General features: G+C 38.2%; 1 protein-coding gene across 1 annotated transcript in view; it reads right to left on the bottom strand.

Moving 5' to 3' along the window:
• Nucleotides 1-3,730: 3,730 nt before the first annotated feature.
• poc1a (POC1 centriolar protein A) overlaps nucleotides 3,731-16,981 on the bottom strand; it is a 32,025-nt gene continuing 18,774 nt past the window's right edge. The window contains exons 10-11 of the mRNA XM_015031865.1: nucleotides 10,409-10,681; nucleotides 3,731-4,683 (exon numbers count right to left, since the gene is read on the bottom strand). Coding sequence (XP_014887351.1) covers nucleotides 4,549-4,683; nucleotides 10,409-10,681 — 408 coding nt within the window. The 3' untranslated portion in view covers nucleotides 3,731-4,548. The remainder of the gene's footprint in view (nucleotides 4,684-10,408; nucleotides 10,682-16,981) is intronic.

Raw genomic sequence — 16,981 nt, 5'->3', positions numbered from 1 at the left:
TAATTTGTGAACTTCTGTCCCGGATTAAGGCCGACCTTGGAGTGGGCTTTGAATTTATGACTTTCTTGTATCTAAAACCGTAACGTCCAGAGTCATAATGTTAGATTTGTGTTTATGTAACACAGTGAGCTCATTGTGCACACGGCACAAAAACCTGTGAGCCTAGCAGACGCGGTTCATTGTTGGTTGTCTTAAATTATGGGTGTGTGTCGGAAGTTTAGAGATCCAGGTGAGGTTTGGGTGAGGCGAGGCTTTAAGACTTGAGGCTGGTGCTTTCTGACTTATCACCAGGTTTGCTTTATGGGCTTGGTCGCTGTGGAGCAGGTCATTATTTTAAACACTTAGCACACCTTTACACACCTTCAAGTGTGCGTAACCTAGTTTCGTGTTTGTTGCTTTGGCAGTGGCAGCACGTAACTTTAGAGCATTCATGGTACTTCACATTATTATGGTTGTAGCTAGAAACTGTGGCTCTAGTAGTAGGACAGATGAGGCAGAATAAAAAAAAAAAAAGATCCCTTCCCCTTTAGGGCTGGACTTAAAAGACGGTTTTGAATCAGAAGCTGCAGCGTGGGCTTGAAGAGCAGAGCGCCAAACCTCAGCTTTCAAGCAGGGCCCGGTTTCAAAGGGGGGGAACGTAGGAGAAGCATGGGGGTAGTAAAAGCAAGAAGGAAAAGGGGTGGAGAAAGAGACGAGGATAAAGGAGAGGTTTGATCACAGAAGGACAAAGGCTCCAGTTTCTATAAGTTACTACGAACCAGTAACACAGCTGCTTCGCTTTCATGTCTTTTCAAGATGTTGATCTTGTGCAACTGGAAGACAAGTTAATGTGTAGGGCAAACGCTGCACTGAGGGGATTAGTATTTACTACAAGACATTAGTGGGACTGCACAAAGTTGATCGAAAACCCTCAAACCTTTAAACTGATCCAAGAGCAAACACCCACAAGGAAATCTGATACCGGAGAGATGTCAGAGGGAAAGAAGGGATTAAATGTTTAACCTCTCAGAAAAAAAAAAAACAAAAAAAAAAACGCCACTAATAACATTTCTTATCTGTTCAGTTCACAAAGAGGTGAAACTATTCTGACATTTATGAAAATTAGCATAATCTTAAAAGAAAGTTTTAGGACCAAGAAATCATGAACAGGCTATTCTTTAAATATCATCCTCAACGTTCTGCTTTAAAATCAAACCTAAGACATTAAAGGCTCCCATGCGATTGGAGAACATCTGCCTAAATGTTACGTTTACCACTAATCATAACAAGAAGGAAACATAACCCAGTTTTAAAACTGAAGGCCGCTGGTCTTCATGTCGCTCCTCTTCCTCTAATAACCTCTGACGCCTTCGCTTCACCGATCTCAGGAATAAATTTATCACAGGAAACCTTTTTTGAATAATTCTGCGACACTGGATTTGATTTAGGGAAGTCATCTGAACACAAACACACGCCACACTAGATTTTATCAGAAGAAATTAAACTTCACTTCACAGATATGTCCTATTTGTCTTCTCAGAGTTTGACCTCAAATCCCCACAAAAGTTTTAAAGTTTGTTGCTGTAATGGAACAAAATGTCATAAAGGTTAAAGCGCGAGGCACATCATTGTCCATTTACAAAACTACAAAGGAAATGATCACTCAGTATTAGCTGCTAATAAAACGATTATCTTATCATTTTAGGAAGAGACAGCTTGAACTATTTTCTAAATGTTATATTCTACACTATCCCCACTAAGTGGTGTGTTTCATAACAAAATGCAATTGAGTTTTATATGATACATGTATTCAGGTATGTTTTTACTCAATATTTGAAGTATTGGAGGAAAAAAAAATCGTCTTTAAACTTGTAAAAATGTTTCTTTGAATTCTGGGCTGTTCTTCAGAAATTAGTCAGAAGGCAGAGAACATGAAACACTTATTTCATTTAACCACAACTTCCCTTTCTGTTATTAGCAAGGATTACAAAATGCACACTTCAGTGTTTCAGCCAGTTCAAAGTACAAGACCAAAGCCGGTTTAACATGTGATTCTAAGAATACACTCTGGCCGAATAACGCGGATAGGCTGTTGATAAATCATCCAGCAGCGGACTGGGTGTTATCTCTATTGCAAAAGACGGTCAGAGTATAACATAATGTTCGAGGAAGAACAATAAAAAGGAGAGAACGAATGCAAAGACCTGACACACTGAACTAGAAAAGCACTAAAACACACACCAAAGGAGGCCAAAAGCAGCTTCAGCTACAGCACACCAGTGAAAATATATCCAGATGTTCTCCTCATAGGATAACCAACCCCCTCCTACACACACACACACGCATGTGGCCACACATGGGCTACATAAACCAGCAGCCTTCCCCACAATTTTTTTTTCTCTCTCCCACAGACACAACCAAGCAGCTACATTGGTACTTGTGAGAAAGCTACATCACACAATGCATCTTGTAGAGACATAAATGCTAAAAAACTAAATATTATCCCAATTTCTTTACAGCACCAGACATATACGATTTAAAATCTTAGAAGGAAGCGTGTTGGAACCACAGAGTTGAGGTTAATGAGCGACAATCTGGCTTTAATTATGGGAAAAAAAAAACAAAAAAAAAAACAGTTGACATTACAGCTTAAAATGAACAAGAATCAATACTTAGAAACTCACGCAAATTATTGGGGGCTTAAGCAGAACTGTGTCAGCCGATAAAACTAATATAAACTAAAATCTTAGGAGGAGAAATCAGAAAAATTTGTCCCAAAATCTAAAATAACTCGACCTTTGAACGACGTTTCTCACTTAACACATAATCTCCTCGCTCTCATGATTTAAACTGAATCCTGGTCCTTGTAGAGGCATCCATATGAGAGAACTCAAACACACACACACACACACACACACACACACACACACACACAAGTCATTGAGCTTTCTCTTTCAGCCCCCTTCAGCCGGAGCTCCTGGCAGGCCGTCTGGTTGAGGCCCATAGCAAAGGGAGCTGTTTTCTCTGGCTGGAGAGCATTTTGTGTGTGTGTGTGTGTGTGTGTGTGTGTGAGTCCGCGGGCCCCAGACAGGAAGGAAGAGAGTGGGCCCGGCAGCACAGCTCCAGAATTCCGGTTTTGTTTTCTTCTTTTTCCATCAGTGCAGAGGCAGCGTCGGGTCTTAAAGGAACAGCTGTTAATATTTTCTTTGCGTCGTTCTCACATCTGATTCCCCACCCGCCTCCCTTCCACTCATCCTGACTCACCAACCAACTGCACATTATTACCCCGTGAAAAAAATAAGAAACGGATGAAAATAAGATGGATTGTTCAAGCTTAGCTCAGAGAATACCGTTACTTCATGACCAAAAATGTAGTTTTCGCTCATTTTGATTGACGCTTCTAATAATAAAATTACTGCTGTGGGCGTAAAACATAAGGATTTTTGGATTCAAACACACCTTTAGTGTCTTTCTGTTCTTTGCAAAATATAACTCGACAGATTCTGGCAAAGCAAGGGTTGGAAATTACTCGCTGGGATCACCTGATGACACAGCTCACAGCTCATGATCTTAGCATCTCTTCTAGGGACAATTAAAGCGGGAAAGTCATCCTCCGTCCGGTAAGTGTTGCAGCTCAGAGGACCGCAGCAGTAAAAAGTAACCCATGACTTCATTAATCTGGTTCAGAAGACACATTTTCTTTGACTCAGCATACAAACAGCCCTCACTGTTACGAAACAGAACCTCCTAATTAAGGCTGAGGGTGTAAAACATTTATTTAGACAGAGGAAACAAAAACAATTACTTCAGAGAATAAATGGTTGAGGCACAGAAAGACGGACAATAAAATACAATTAGATTAGATTTTCTGAAGAAAAGCCTAACTTTAAAGCAATTAAAACATTTTCTGACTGTCAACAATTCTGAACAGAAAAAAAACACATTCTTTAATTTGTCCAGGATTTTTCCGACCCCGTCTGTAACGCTTTAGCCCAAAACCAAGAAAATTAAAATGTAAACAAAAGTTTAAAGGAGCTTCCCAAAAATACATCAAGGCCTCCAGTATCTTCTAACTATCAGACAAATGAAAGGCACTGCATTGTCTCTTTAATTGTTGCTACGTTTAATTATTTATCAAGTTGCCATAATGGCTTAATTCTTTCTATGCATGCATGTTGTGACGGAAGTTTGAGCATTTAATCACAGTCTTCGCCTGGCAAATTGAAATGCAAACGCTAGAGAGAATCATAAAGGTTGACTACAGGCAGCCGTTCTGCACACAAACGCGCACACATACACATTATATGCACGTATAGACGGGGACAAGGCCTTTGTCAGCAGAAAACAGTCTGCACACTCAGCACTGCTGTGGAGGAACTTCTCTAATATTCAACTCTTTCACCTCTGATATCTGTGAGTGAAATAACCTGTGCATCAGCAGGAAAGCTTAGAAAGCATTTGTTTGGTTATGCAGCTTGTTTGACTGCATTTGTACGCCGACATTTTTTTTTTTTTTTTGCGTTGCCTTTGCAGCATCAGCTTAAGTCTTTTCTTTTTCTTGTTTTATCATCAACAGTGTTGATTTGGCCACCTTCTTCCTTCGTCTCGATTTTGGAGATGCAGTCCAATCTCCATCTGGTTCTCCAGACACTCCTTGAGCTTGTCCTCCGTCAGTGTCAGCCGCTGCTCCAGGATCGAAACCGTCTGGGTGGAGAAAGACGGGGACCAGAGAGGGTACACATGGATGTTAGAGAGGGGCCGCGCAGAATCAGAGTGAGGGTAATGACTTCATAATGGTAATGCAGACACATGTTCGAAACAGAGATTCTGCCTGCTAGATGATCCAGCTGTTTTTTTGTTTGTTTTTTTTTTAAAATCTGCTGCTTGAGACGGCAATGCAAGAGTCTCTGTTGTCGGTATGCAGCTCGTCTTGTTTTGCACACAGACGACACAAGAAAGTCGTTTTCCGATCCAGGGCCGACATGTGTGGGTAGTGAGATCACAGTACAACATACTTTTCCTCTGAGTATCATCCAACACTGACAGCATTTGTTGTGCGTTTGTGCTTCTGCATTTCAGCACAGGGCTATCTAAACCTGTTTATCAAAGGAGCCACCAGGTCCTACTTCCAGAGGAGACAGTATCTAGTGAAACAGAGTCCTGGTTTTAAGTCCTTTCAACATTTACTTATATTCTTTAGCTTTTAAAAGCCATAAAGTGGCAGTATTATGTATTTTCCAGGCACATAATGCCGTTTTGTAGCTCAGTTAAATATCCATCTTACCTTCAGTTGTTATAAAAATGCTGTACATATCAAACATGACTTAAAAAAAAATTGACGTCACAATTTGATGCCTTGAAATTGGCCCTCTGTCTCTTTAATAGCTCGTATGATAATCTAAGCAATTGCATCGTTCCATCAGGTGTTTGCTAATTGCTGCCGTCGCTAGTCTGGAGGAGCTGAGTGGGAGAGTCGTAGGGGAGGGATGCTCCTCCTCAGCACAAATTAATATGATCACATCATGATTTTATGATATGCAGACAAATCTCCAGTTGCTGGAGAGTTGTCTGAGACCTTATCTTGGCGTCATGTCAATTCAGTTGTACATCCGACTATGGAAGGATGCTTTTGTTTAGTTTATGCAAAATTCAGGGACTACTGTTTGAATGTTGTGCATTCTGAGAGGATTCGGCATACTTGAGTTGTAAGAAGAGGTCATTTAAGATCCGTTGCCTCGGTGTCATCTCAAACAAGTCAGTTTATTCTTCTCTAAACTCAACAAGACATTTTTGTCCTCCGCTTTTCAGTAAGCTGCCTTCACCATCAACCTGAGTTGCTGTCATGTGTTTGGCTGAGCTATTTCTGGTAACAGCCAAATGAACTGGTGCACCACACAAACTGGCTAGAGTGCAGGTTTAATAAAAACGTAGTAAAAAGATGATGCAGTTAGTTTAACTCTCTCTAAGAAAGAAGTGTCAATCATCCCTTCTCCATTTTTGACACACAGTAGCTTATTTTCTGAGCTAACGTTGCCTTTTGGCAAACACTGTGGTAAATTTAACCAGACAAATGAAGATGTTCAGGTTTGGGGCAACAGAAACATCCAAGTATGTCAGCATGTCTTGACCTGAAAATCTTCAATATGTTATTTCCTGCGCCAGCGAGAGTAATTTAGACATTCCTCATTTCTGGAAAGCGGCAAAGATGAGTCACTTCCTACGCAATTACCAAGCAGCCGAGTGGGGAGAAACACAACAACAAAAATCTTGTTTCATGACTAAATATTTAGCCACAATGTAGTGTAGTAATCCTCGCCTTTTCAAGACAGTAATGGCTTTGCATCAAATCCTATGCTATTAAATTTGCCTCATTTTGTTTCTCTGTTCTTTAGAGATGCCATACCAGGTTTCCATAATGATTACACTAATTTATAGGTAGGTTTCAGGAAAATAATAATATAGGGGTTTTCCACTAATTCAATTCCAGTAGCAGATGTTAGAGCTGGTTCCCAACTGGTTTCACAAAGTTAGTCAGGAATTGGTTTTGTTTCCACACCCAGAAGCCATTAATATGTCATTTAACTTGAGACATGTATTTCAGTGAATGTGTGATCTGGCTTCTGTATTCTAAATTTCTGTCAAAAATAACAGTGGAGAAGAAGAGTTCATCACCATGAAATGGCCCGTTTCTATAGCCTCAAAGCTGTTTTTTTTTTGTTTGTTTGTTTTATAAATTACATAAACAAGATTAGGTTAAGATTGGAAAATATTTTAATCTCTTTAAAAGAGAAAACAGCGACATTAGCTGATTATTTGTTTTTATAATTGTAGCTGGAAATAATTAAAAGTGCTCCATCAAGCTGGTGCAAGAAATCCATTAGTCTGTATAAATAAGTTATAGATTATCTGGGTAAAAATGTACAAACAATGTAGTCCCTTACAGTGATTTCTAAGAGGACTTTATAGTGACATTTTCAGTTTCTATATTTAGCTTTCAAAACCGAAACACTGCTGAAATTTACATCTAATTGCATTGAATAACAAAAACATTGTTGAGATACTGACTGTCTATGACTCAGGCTTACATAGAAATCAATATTTTTTAAATATTGCGTCTTTGCATTCCTTTGTAATTGCAATGTTGCAAATCACAGCAGTGAGAAAAAGTTGACACATTGTGCAGGCCTGGATGTAATTAACATGTAATAAAGATCTCAGAAAACAATGTTGTTGAAACCAAAATATGATCAAACAATGCAACATTACCACAACACAGCAATGGGTTCAACTTTGAGATGTTTTCATTTGGTTAGTTCAAAAAGATAACGTCTCCTGTTATTTCACCCTTTTTATAAAAAAAAAAAAAACAACAACTTTCTTTCACTCTGCCCGTCTCCATTTTCAGGATCAATACCAGCCTGTTCATCTCTCCGACCTGCTGCAGCTCCCCATTCCCCAACACAGCCAGGGATTGGTGTCTGTGTCTGCGACTCTGGATCTGCACGTGTCCCCGGGGCACCAGCAACAATATACAGCCCTATGGTTTTCATCTGGAGTGGAAACCAAATCTTTATGCTCCTAAAAATAGAGTGAGCTGTTGCCCTCAGCATTACTGCCCTCTGTTAGAAAGTCGCATAACTTTGGGATGACGAAAGTTACAATAGTCTGAAAGTCAGAGTAAAGATGTCTGGATGTGGCAAGATGAGAACGAAGAGATACAAAGAGATAAAAAAAAAAAACTAAAGAGAACAAAACTGAGAAACAAATATAAAAAGTTTGATCCTGGTCAACCAAAGAAAAAAAATGAAGCCTCTTAATGATCTAAGTAGTTTTGGCCTGGAGCTCAGAGTTGAAGAAAATGAAGCGATCATGTGTCTCACCTTTTTATGAAATGTTAGTTTACTAGCAAAAGATGCATGTCTAAATCCAAATAATTAAGTCTATTAGGACCATCAAAAGTTTACTTATGGAAAAAAACAAAAAAAAAACAAAAAAAAAAAACAATGTTATGCAGGTTTACCAAGGATGTAATTACTTGGTAACAAATTTGGGTCCTAATCTTTTTTTTAGATGACCAAACTAAATTTAAACTCCTGATGGCTGCTTAATATCAGCAGCACAGTAACATGGATTCCCCATATGAGTTTGTTAACAAGTCTGCTAGGTGGAAGTAGTTTAGAGAAGTTGTTAAAAATAAAACTTTGAGGCAAGTGGCCAGTTTTGCTGATCTAATGAGTCTGATTTTTTCCCCAAACTAATTCATAAGAGTGAATTGGCTGCTGTAGATTCAAGTTTGTTGCCCTCATGTGAGCTCGTCTATTCATTTTACACAGATATATGTCACTGTCTGGGAGACCACAGCTAATCAACTCAAAGATGTTTGTGATGTTTATGAAGCAGGAGAAAAACTTTTATAGTTAATTTCTCTTAGCAAACTCCACTGAAACCCAATTATCAAGGTTTCATTTCAAAACATTGCTTGAACATGATTAAATTAGACCAGGACTTCAGCAACTGCTTGGCATTCAGAAAAAAAAACATTATAATAGAAAAATGCCAGTTTGTTGAAAACTGTGTCTGTATTTGCTGAGTCAGAGAAAGGTTTACAAAGTCAAGGAAGTATGGAAGTATCTGAAAGTTTCAGTGAGTTAAATTTAAGACTTTGTTATTGAGACGGTTTACCACATCGTGATTTTTGTCGATTTTCAATTACAGATCACTTCCTCCTTCATTACCTGTTTGTTAAATCCTGGTTAAGTCAATTTTAACACAGTTAAGAGTTGAGTCTAAGACCTATGTGCATTATTTAAAACGGAATCATGAACTATTAATAACAACTTAAGATGACCTTTCTTTAAATTTAAACTACTTAAATATATTTGTTAAATTAGGGTGGTGTTTCTCAGGGTCTGATGCCTGATACAGATTATTTAACTTACCTTTTACATAGTAAAAGATAAGTTTAGGTAGGGGTGCAACTATTGAGCGAAATCTTGTGACATCGAAACATTACATTGATTCTCGTTAAGGTAACTGTGATTTTTCAAGCTATAGACAGACATGGGAAGCCCAGTTCAATGTTTCTAAGACTGGTTCTCAACGGCGTAATGAGAAACATTGTTGTGATGAAGTGGTGAAAGCAAAAATGTTGGAGAGAGGAGGCGCTTCTTAAAGAGACAGAAGGCATTTTAAGTCATCAAATTACAGTCAAATCACGTTTAAGTTATGTTTGATACAGCATTTTTTTAAATGGCACTATATGACTGGAAAATACATAATATACCTTTAAAAACCAAAAAATAAGGTAGTTCCAGAAGTTTGTGAAAAAAGACCCAAGTGAATAAATTCACCATAAATTGGTTTCCTTTGATAAATATCAACAACCACACACATTTAGGGCACAACTAAATTAAAACCAATGGAAAATCTCCACATACAGAGGACTCACCGTCTAGAGAAAGGAAAGTCACTGGTGAGTGAATTAAATAAAAGATATTTAAGGATTAACCTTGGTGGGTGGCTGGTCCCTTATCAGTAGGAAGCTATTATTATTGAACCATGGAGGGCAAAGTAATAAAAACCTGCAGGAAAAAAATCAAATCAAAATCAGGGCATGCAAAGAGGTGTAAGGCCAAAGCAAGAGCAGAGCTTTATTACCATTAATCTGGTAAACCAGCTTCAACTATTACTTTTTTAAAATTATGCTGACAAAAGCCTGAAATCTGTCGTGTCCTTCGATGTTTGGAGAAAGAGTCTAAAATGTCCTCCGTCTCTTATTCGTTGTTTTTAGTGATCGCCCATCACTAAAAAAACCACTTATGGATGTAACAAAAAACTGTGGTGCTTAAAAGAACACAAATTGATAAGAAGCAGAGCTTTTAGGGCTTAAAGTGGTTGCTGTCCTTTTCTGTTTTGTTCGATAATCTATTTTTAGTGCTGCAGGCTCAGGCTTCACACTGTGCCTTGCCTTCACCAGACGCTCACACTGAGAGTGGAGGCTAACTAGACACACTGGCACGGTGAGTCAGTGGAGAAAAAACAAAGATTTCTGTGTGAAGTGAGGTGAGTTAGCAATTATGGGACTATTATAAAGGGAAGATTACAGAGACCTTAACAGACGCCAGCTTGGGGTGGAGCAAAAAGTAAAAGTAGAAATGTATATTTCTGTTTTTTTTTTTTTTGCCTTGCTTAGTTTTCCTAAAGGCAGCTATATTACATGTAATTTAACCAGTGATGCATCCCTTTATATCTTACTACAGGGTGGTTGCTAATAAAACTGAAAGGTTGCTATAAGTTTAAGAAATAAAACCTTATCTGTCAGAGTTGCTGAACCGTCTAGAGTTTTCTAGATATTTTTTTCTTCTTAGGCGACTTGGTGTGAGGCACAACCACATGTTTGTCATTACAGATCACCACATCTTCTGCTTACCTGAGTGAGAACGTCCAGTTGACCTATGATGTGCTCCAGGGTGTTGGCTAAACTGGAGGGGACCCTTCCATCCGAAACATCGGACAGGCTTTTATCCTGGTGTGCAGGTCGTTGTGAACCCTGAGTCTGCTGGGTGGAGGGTGAACCGGTGGCGGCGTCTCTGTGGGCATGGGAGTGAGACCCTCGACTGTGGCCGTCACTGTGGCCGAAACTAAGAGTGCGAGGCGTAGTTTGGGTGTTCGGTCTGTTGAGGTGCTCTGCTCTTTGGAAGGTCTGGAAAGAAAGCAACAGGACAGAAGTTGGACAGTAGCTGGATTTGATCACGACAGGAAAACTATAAACGGGGAATTTACCACACAGTCAGCTGGTGACAGGAACTGACTGACAGCAGAAATTTGACTCATCAGTCAGTGAATCCACAACAACTAAAAGACCTATTTGTGCTAGAAATGCCTGGCAATTGCGGTAAACATCAAAAATAAGAAACTAAGGTAACCAATTATATGAGTTTTTTAATATCCATCCATCCATCCATCCAATTACATTTAATTTCATTTAAAACAAGGGAGACAAGAATTAAGTCTTCTGAAGAACAAAATGTGCAACAGGCTAATATATAGGAAACTAAGAAGGTACATCTGTTACTGATACATGCAACCAGTTCATTCCGATTAAGTTAAAAAAAAAAAAAAACATTTTACTTTTGAGCCTCAGAAACAACAGAAAGGCTGAACAGATTACAGAGAAAGTTTTTGATCATTTTGAGCTTTCAACTTCTACTGGCCACAAGCATTTCGGAGATAAAACTGTTACAGTCGAAAACTTTTAACCACTGTATAGTTAAATACAGCAACAAATTTACTGATTTTCATTAGGTTCATAGGTCATCCTGAACCCATGAAGCTTTCTTTGTTACTGTGATCTAACAGAAGACAGTTTCCATCATGTTTGAATGTGTGGGATTTTCAGAAGCCTTTATTTATTTATTGGCTTCCCTCTATCCATGTTGACATTCAAACTCTCTTCACTGTGAACAGTGAAAATGTTTTCCAGCTTTTTTGGCAGCTTTGGGTTTACTCCAGAAAATCTCAACTAAAGTCTTCTCATGTGACGACATCAGTTTGGGTCAGATGGCTGAAAGTTGGCGCTACAAAAAGGATCATTATCCCATCCAACAATAAAACTTATAAGTCTTCCAAAAGTTCAATCATTTTTTCTAAAGGAAAATACCTAAACCAGGCATATGCCAACCAGTTTAAATGAACCAGAAAGAGTGGTGAAAAAACCCAGTCAGAATTGTCCCAACCCCTTTGTTCATGTAGAAATTTTGCCTGGCTTCATTGTGTTCTGCTCTTAATTGTGTTCAAATGTTTTAACACTTAAGATGTAAAACTATTTAAATGTAATGCACTATCACTGAATAGAAAATGGACAGAAATACTATGAAGCAAATTATATATAAAGAAATAAAAAGAATACAATTATGGAAAATTACAAATAAAGGCCAAAGTTAGAAGTTGTTGACTCTTGCTTCAGCATATGCACACACACACGCACGCACAAGCACACACACAGAGAGACTCAGTTTTCCTATGTTGTGATTAATTCAGTGATGCATGAACACATGAAGGTCTGCGGTCACATTTCTCCATGTTTATGTGCCAAAAAAAACTACATCTATATGTTCCTTCATATGTCTCTGTTTCTGTATGTGTCTGTCTGCTGGGGTATCACTCATGCATATCAGCAAGGGAGACAACAATTGAGTTACTCATCCCCACGCAGCAGGAAACCTATTCTCGCTCAGTGAAACACGACGTCAAACTGTGCTTCTTCTAAATGAAGCCAGATGAACAGAACCGACTTTCGGCTCATCACGAGCAGGAAAAAATACCCCCCGCCTGAGGAAAAGTGGGGAGGCATTTTTCTTGAAATAGCATGTTATCTGTTTTATGGGAGCTGACTCCTTAAAATTCTCAAAAACAATAAAAACTCAATGTCATGCCACTAATATCCGAAAACGACAGTCACACAATCAGCGCAGCTGATGAGATCAGACAAGAACCTTTTTTGTTAATCTACTACCATTCGAAGCAATATCTTCATATACAACAAATCTAATAAACTAATACACAGAATTCATCACATAAACAAAGAAAGAAGAGGCTATTAAAAAGCTGCTTTCGAAACCAGTGATGCAATGGAGAAGAAACATCAAGTGAGTAATAATTATTTTTAATTGGACTTTTATTTTGTAAAACACATTTGACTTTCCTATGAAGGATTAGTTCAAACAATAAAATATGTTGACAGGAAAATTGTTTCCAGCGATGGGTGATTCAATTTTATTTGAACATATTCAACCTAAACTCAGCCAGTTTGATATGTCAAATCAAATTGACTAATATAAGGGAAACTATGTTACAACAGTTTGTGCAAACATGTACAGACAAACGAACAGTAAATGCTCCTCTAATGAATCACTTGAAGTGGAAAAACCAACAAAGGAACACTTCCTTAGACCTAAATTAAACCCCTCACACAGTCAGCCGTCGCTACCCCAATAGAAAACCAGTCATCACAGACATGTTCACGCAGAGTAGATTACTTAACTGTTCGTTCCAAGTGTAAAAACGAAACCTTCGCTGTCTGCAACAGCAGCTGCTTCCACCATCACTTTCTGTCTCAACAGGACTGTAATTCTGCCTGAAGCCAATTTAAAAGAATGTTATAAAAAATTACAGTGCTTCTGTTTGCATCCTCCACCTTCATTAACAATCAAACACGCAAGTGTAAGCTATATCAAAAAGATATATGGCAGATTTAAAGAGGGACTTCAAGTGACCTTGAGCACTTAATATCTAACATGCAGTAGATAACGATCTCAGTGTCTTCACACTGATGACACAGATTAGATTTTGAGCCAACAAACTGTGTGACTTTCACACCAGTTCATGCAAACATTACTTTATAAACCTTTGCATTTCTAAATATTTTTAGATTTAGGTTTATCATTTTCGATCGCCTCTTTAAATGACAATGCTGTTATAGTGATTATTTTTCCAGAAAAGTTTTGAAGGTGAATCAATTTATGTAATGATTTAAATCTGAACCACACTTTCTGGGTCTTCTCGATAAATTTAATTCAGTAGTAGTATTAGTTTTAAGTTGGGGAACTAATAATAGTTAGCATTAGTGCTAACTAGTACTAAGTATATGTATATTCTTCCTATATGCAAATAGGAAGTATATAATTACTTCCGGTATGTTTATTAGGAAGTCATTAAAATAAAATATTTGGATAAAAAATGCTATTCATCAAAATAGGTAATACCTCACCAACTCCACATTTTTACTTAAATATGATCACTTTTTCACGAGAAACCATTAAAAGTTTTTAAATTCTTGAATTAAAAGATACAGAACAGCATCCTGCATGACTCCAGCGTTCATGTCTCCAGCGACTAACGGAGCAAAGCAGCCCCAGAGCATCACTGAGGCACCACCAAACTTCACCGTAGGCATGGCGTTCTTTTCAGAGTACACCCCAATCTGGCTCCTCAAGACCTGCCACTGATCCAAAGGCTCACAAAGTTCCACAGTTAATTAATAGCTCCACAGCACTGAATCCCTCAAAACGATATAAATACACCTCTTGGCTTTATTTATATAGCTGTGCACAAATTGAAGCTGATTTTTTATGTTCTTTTAGGTCAAACACAGAGCCCTTCAGCATTCAGCATACGCTTCACTGTGAAAACTGTAACTTCAGTGTTAGCTGCCACCAAATCTTCATGTAGGTTTTTAACCACTTGGCTCTTCAATTGCAGCCATTCATGACTGAGGATCCTTTTCCTTAAATGTTAGTTTTTATGCTTTCTTGAAAAGGTTAAGACATGTGTACGGGATATACAAAACATATTCATTTCATTTTTGTTCTTAGATAATGAGATCTTGGTCTGGTCATTTCAGAATGAGCTGTTTTAAGGCCTCTTGTCACTTTGAATTCAAACAAGCTGCTGCCGGCCACACTCCCTAACTCAACATTTACCCTCAGAAAGGAAAATTACTGCAAACAGATACACAGTTTACAACCGTACACCTTTGAAAAGCAGAAGTGCTGCACAACCGGCAAGAACGCAGAAAGTGGTTTCTGGATGGTACATCAACAAAACACTTGTGTTTTCCACCAGCCATTGTGGCTCGGTTACAGCCGTAAAACCAGCTGACCAAACGTGATCGTGTTGCTCAGTAGAAATAAATAGAATCTAAAAAACAAGCTTGTCAAATAAAATGGTGGTCATCACAGTTCCTGGGTAGGTTAACATCACTCTGAAAACTCAAGAAATGTGTTGGTGGGAAGGAAAAAAAAAAAATCCAGATTTTCCAAAAATTAAGCTTTCAAAAACAGAAAAATTCAGTTAATCGATAAAATCAATTTATTGCCCAGCCATTTGTTCTTTTCCAATCTGTTTATTGCCAACGGCAGAACATTTTTTTCATATATTTTGATAATAAATCTAATATGCAGTGGGAGTTAAAAAAATTGGGTGCAACTGTATATCCATGCTAAAAGTCCAGGGGAATATTTTTATATTCTAACCGAGTCCCAAATAAAGTTTTTTTTTTTTTTTGGGGGTTTAACGACTATGGAAAGTGTCAGTTTTCATGTTCTCCTATTAGACAATATTTCTCTTTGATCAAACAGGAAAAGCTGGTAGGCGTGTGTGTGTGTAAGAATAAATGCACTTCATAATATCGCCCCTGAATGAGGACAAACATTTTCACCAGCTGCTCAACTCAGTTAATTACAGCTGAGCAAACATTTTATGAAAAACGGTCAGCGAGGCTCTTTCTTTATTTAATGAAGCCGGTTGTGGTTCAGGAACTAACGGTAGTTAAAGATTCAATAAGAGATGGAGTATCTCACATTTCTCTCTCCATGTTACTCTAAACTCTTCCTGCTGTTATTTCCTTCCTTCTTTGTTATAATTTCTCTTTGACTGTTCATCTTTTAACATGTATAAACCATTGCCAGCTCTGGCTCCTTATGGTGTTGCATGACTTGTTCCTGTATTGTCTACCTGCTCGCATGCTCCCCCTGCTTGCCTCTACCTTCAACTCCCCTCTGCCAGCACAGAAGTGTTGCTCCTTCCCTTCACCAGACCATTAAACCATTATTTTACCTCCACTGTTATCCTGTCTTCAACAGTCCCTCATCACAACTCCTGCCTCTCTCTTTACCTCCTGCTGTCAAATGCATTCGACTCCTGCTATCAAAATAATACCACCTGCCTTTTCTGTGACTGCACCTTGAAGCTACACAGCACAAACAAACTGTTACACTGCTGCACAATGCTTTCAATGCTAACCCTACATAAAATAAGGGATAAGGAGATGAATTTCCATTCTATCCATTCCAGGTCCTAAAGCTGAACACTGTGGTGGTTCTTATATGTGTGTGTGTGTTGAGCCGTGGAGAGAAGCCTGCTCAGAGAGCACCGCTCGTCTGTCAGCACACGTGAGCGAGAGAAAGACCCAGATGTGGAGCTGGAGACGGAGGGAAAAAAGGAAGGGAGGGCTGGAGCCAATGTGATCAGAAGGAGCTGATCTGCCTGTCAGCAATGGCTGGCACTCGCACACATCAGTGCATGCATGTTCTCATGAAAAAAAGCTGCGGCAAATTAAAATTTGCTGCAGCTGTAGCAAGGAGAGAAGGATGACCAGAATCAGCCAAACGCTTTCTCAGTCTGTAGCTGGACAGACTTTGTTTTGAATCTGGTTTGTTGTTTGCAACAAATAGACTTTCATGTTTCTGTTAAAGTTTCCATGAATTACACATAAACCTGCTATGTTACGTCAATCAAAGTGACAGATGAGCACATAAAATCCTCAGAATTTGATTTAGAGAGAACAGAAGATGAAATTAGCTTCTTTTGAGAACTTACAGGTCTACCGTGTCATTTGTCAACTCCTGGAAAATCTGGGATTTTATTTATATTATACTGATGGCACTGGAGTTGTAGAATAAAAACACCTATGAGTTATTGAATGCAGATGTAACCCAACAAAACAAAAATAAATAAATACATGAATAAGTCATATAACAAGTTATATTCAATAAATTAAGGGTTCCAATGAGGCTCATTTGTCAGATTAAAAATACAATTTGGAAATAACCTTCAGGCAGGTATTAAACATATTTTTCACTATACCCACACTTCTTCTTACTGGTCTGGTATAACATTCAGTATCTCACAAAATTTGACAAATTACTGTACACATAATTATTAAAAGACATCACCCTCACTGCCTAACAATAACTCCGACTAAATTTCTGTTTTTAAGTCAATTAGAATTACTAACTGACTTAAATTTGCCAAATTACCAAAAATAATTAGAGGAGTTAGATTTTTTTATTTACTTTCTTGAAATTCAGTAAGTTTCCATACACCAAAAATACTATTCCTTTAAACAACTTTTGGAAAGCCTAGACGATGAAGTAATCTGTTTGTATGTTTCTGACTGGTTGTTTCACAACATCAATGCTAACTGGAGACACACCTGTGGATG

This window comes from Poecilia latipinna, unplaced genomic scaffold (genome assembly GCF_001443285.1).
Source record: "Poecilia latipinna isolate Pla-1442-1.1 unplaced genomic scaffold, P_latipinna-1.0 Scaffold221, whole genome shotgun sequence".
In the NCBI taxonomy this organism is placed as follows: Eukaryota; Metazoa; Chordata; class Actinopteri; order Cyprinodontiformes; family Poeciliidae; genus Poecilia; species Poecilia latipinna.
The sequence above is the reverse complement of the archived record's forward strand: the minus strand, read 5'-3'. Positions and strand labels throughout refer to the sequence as shown.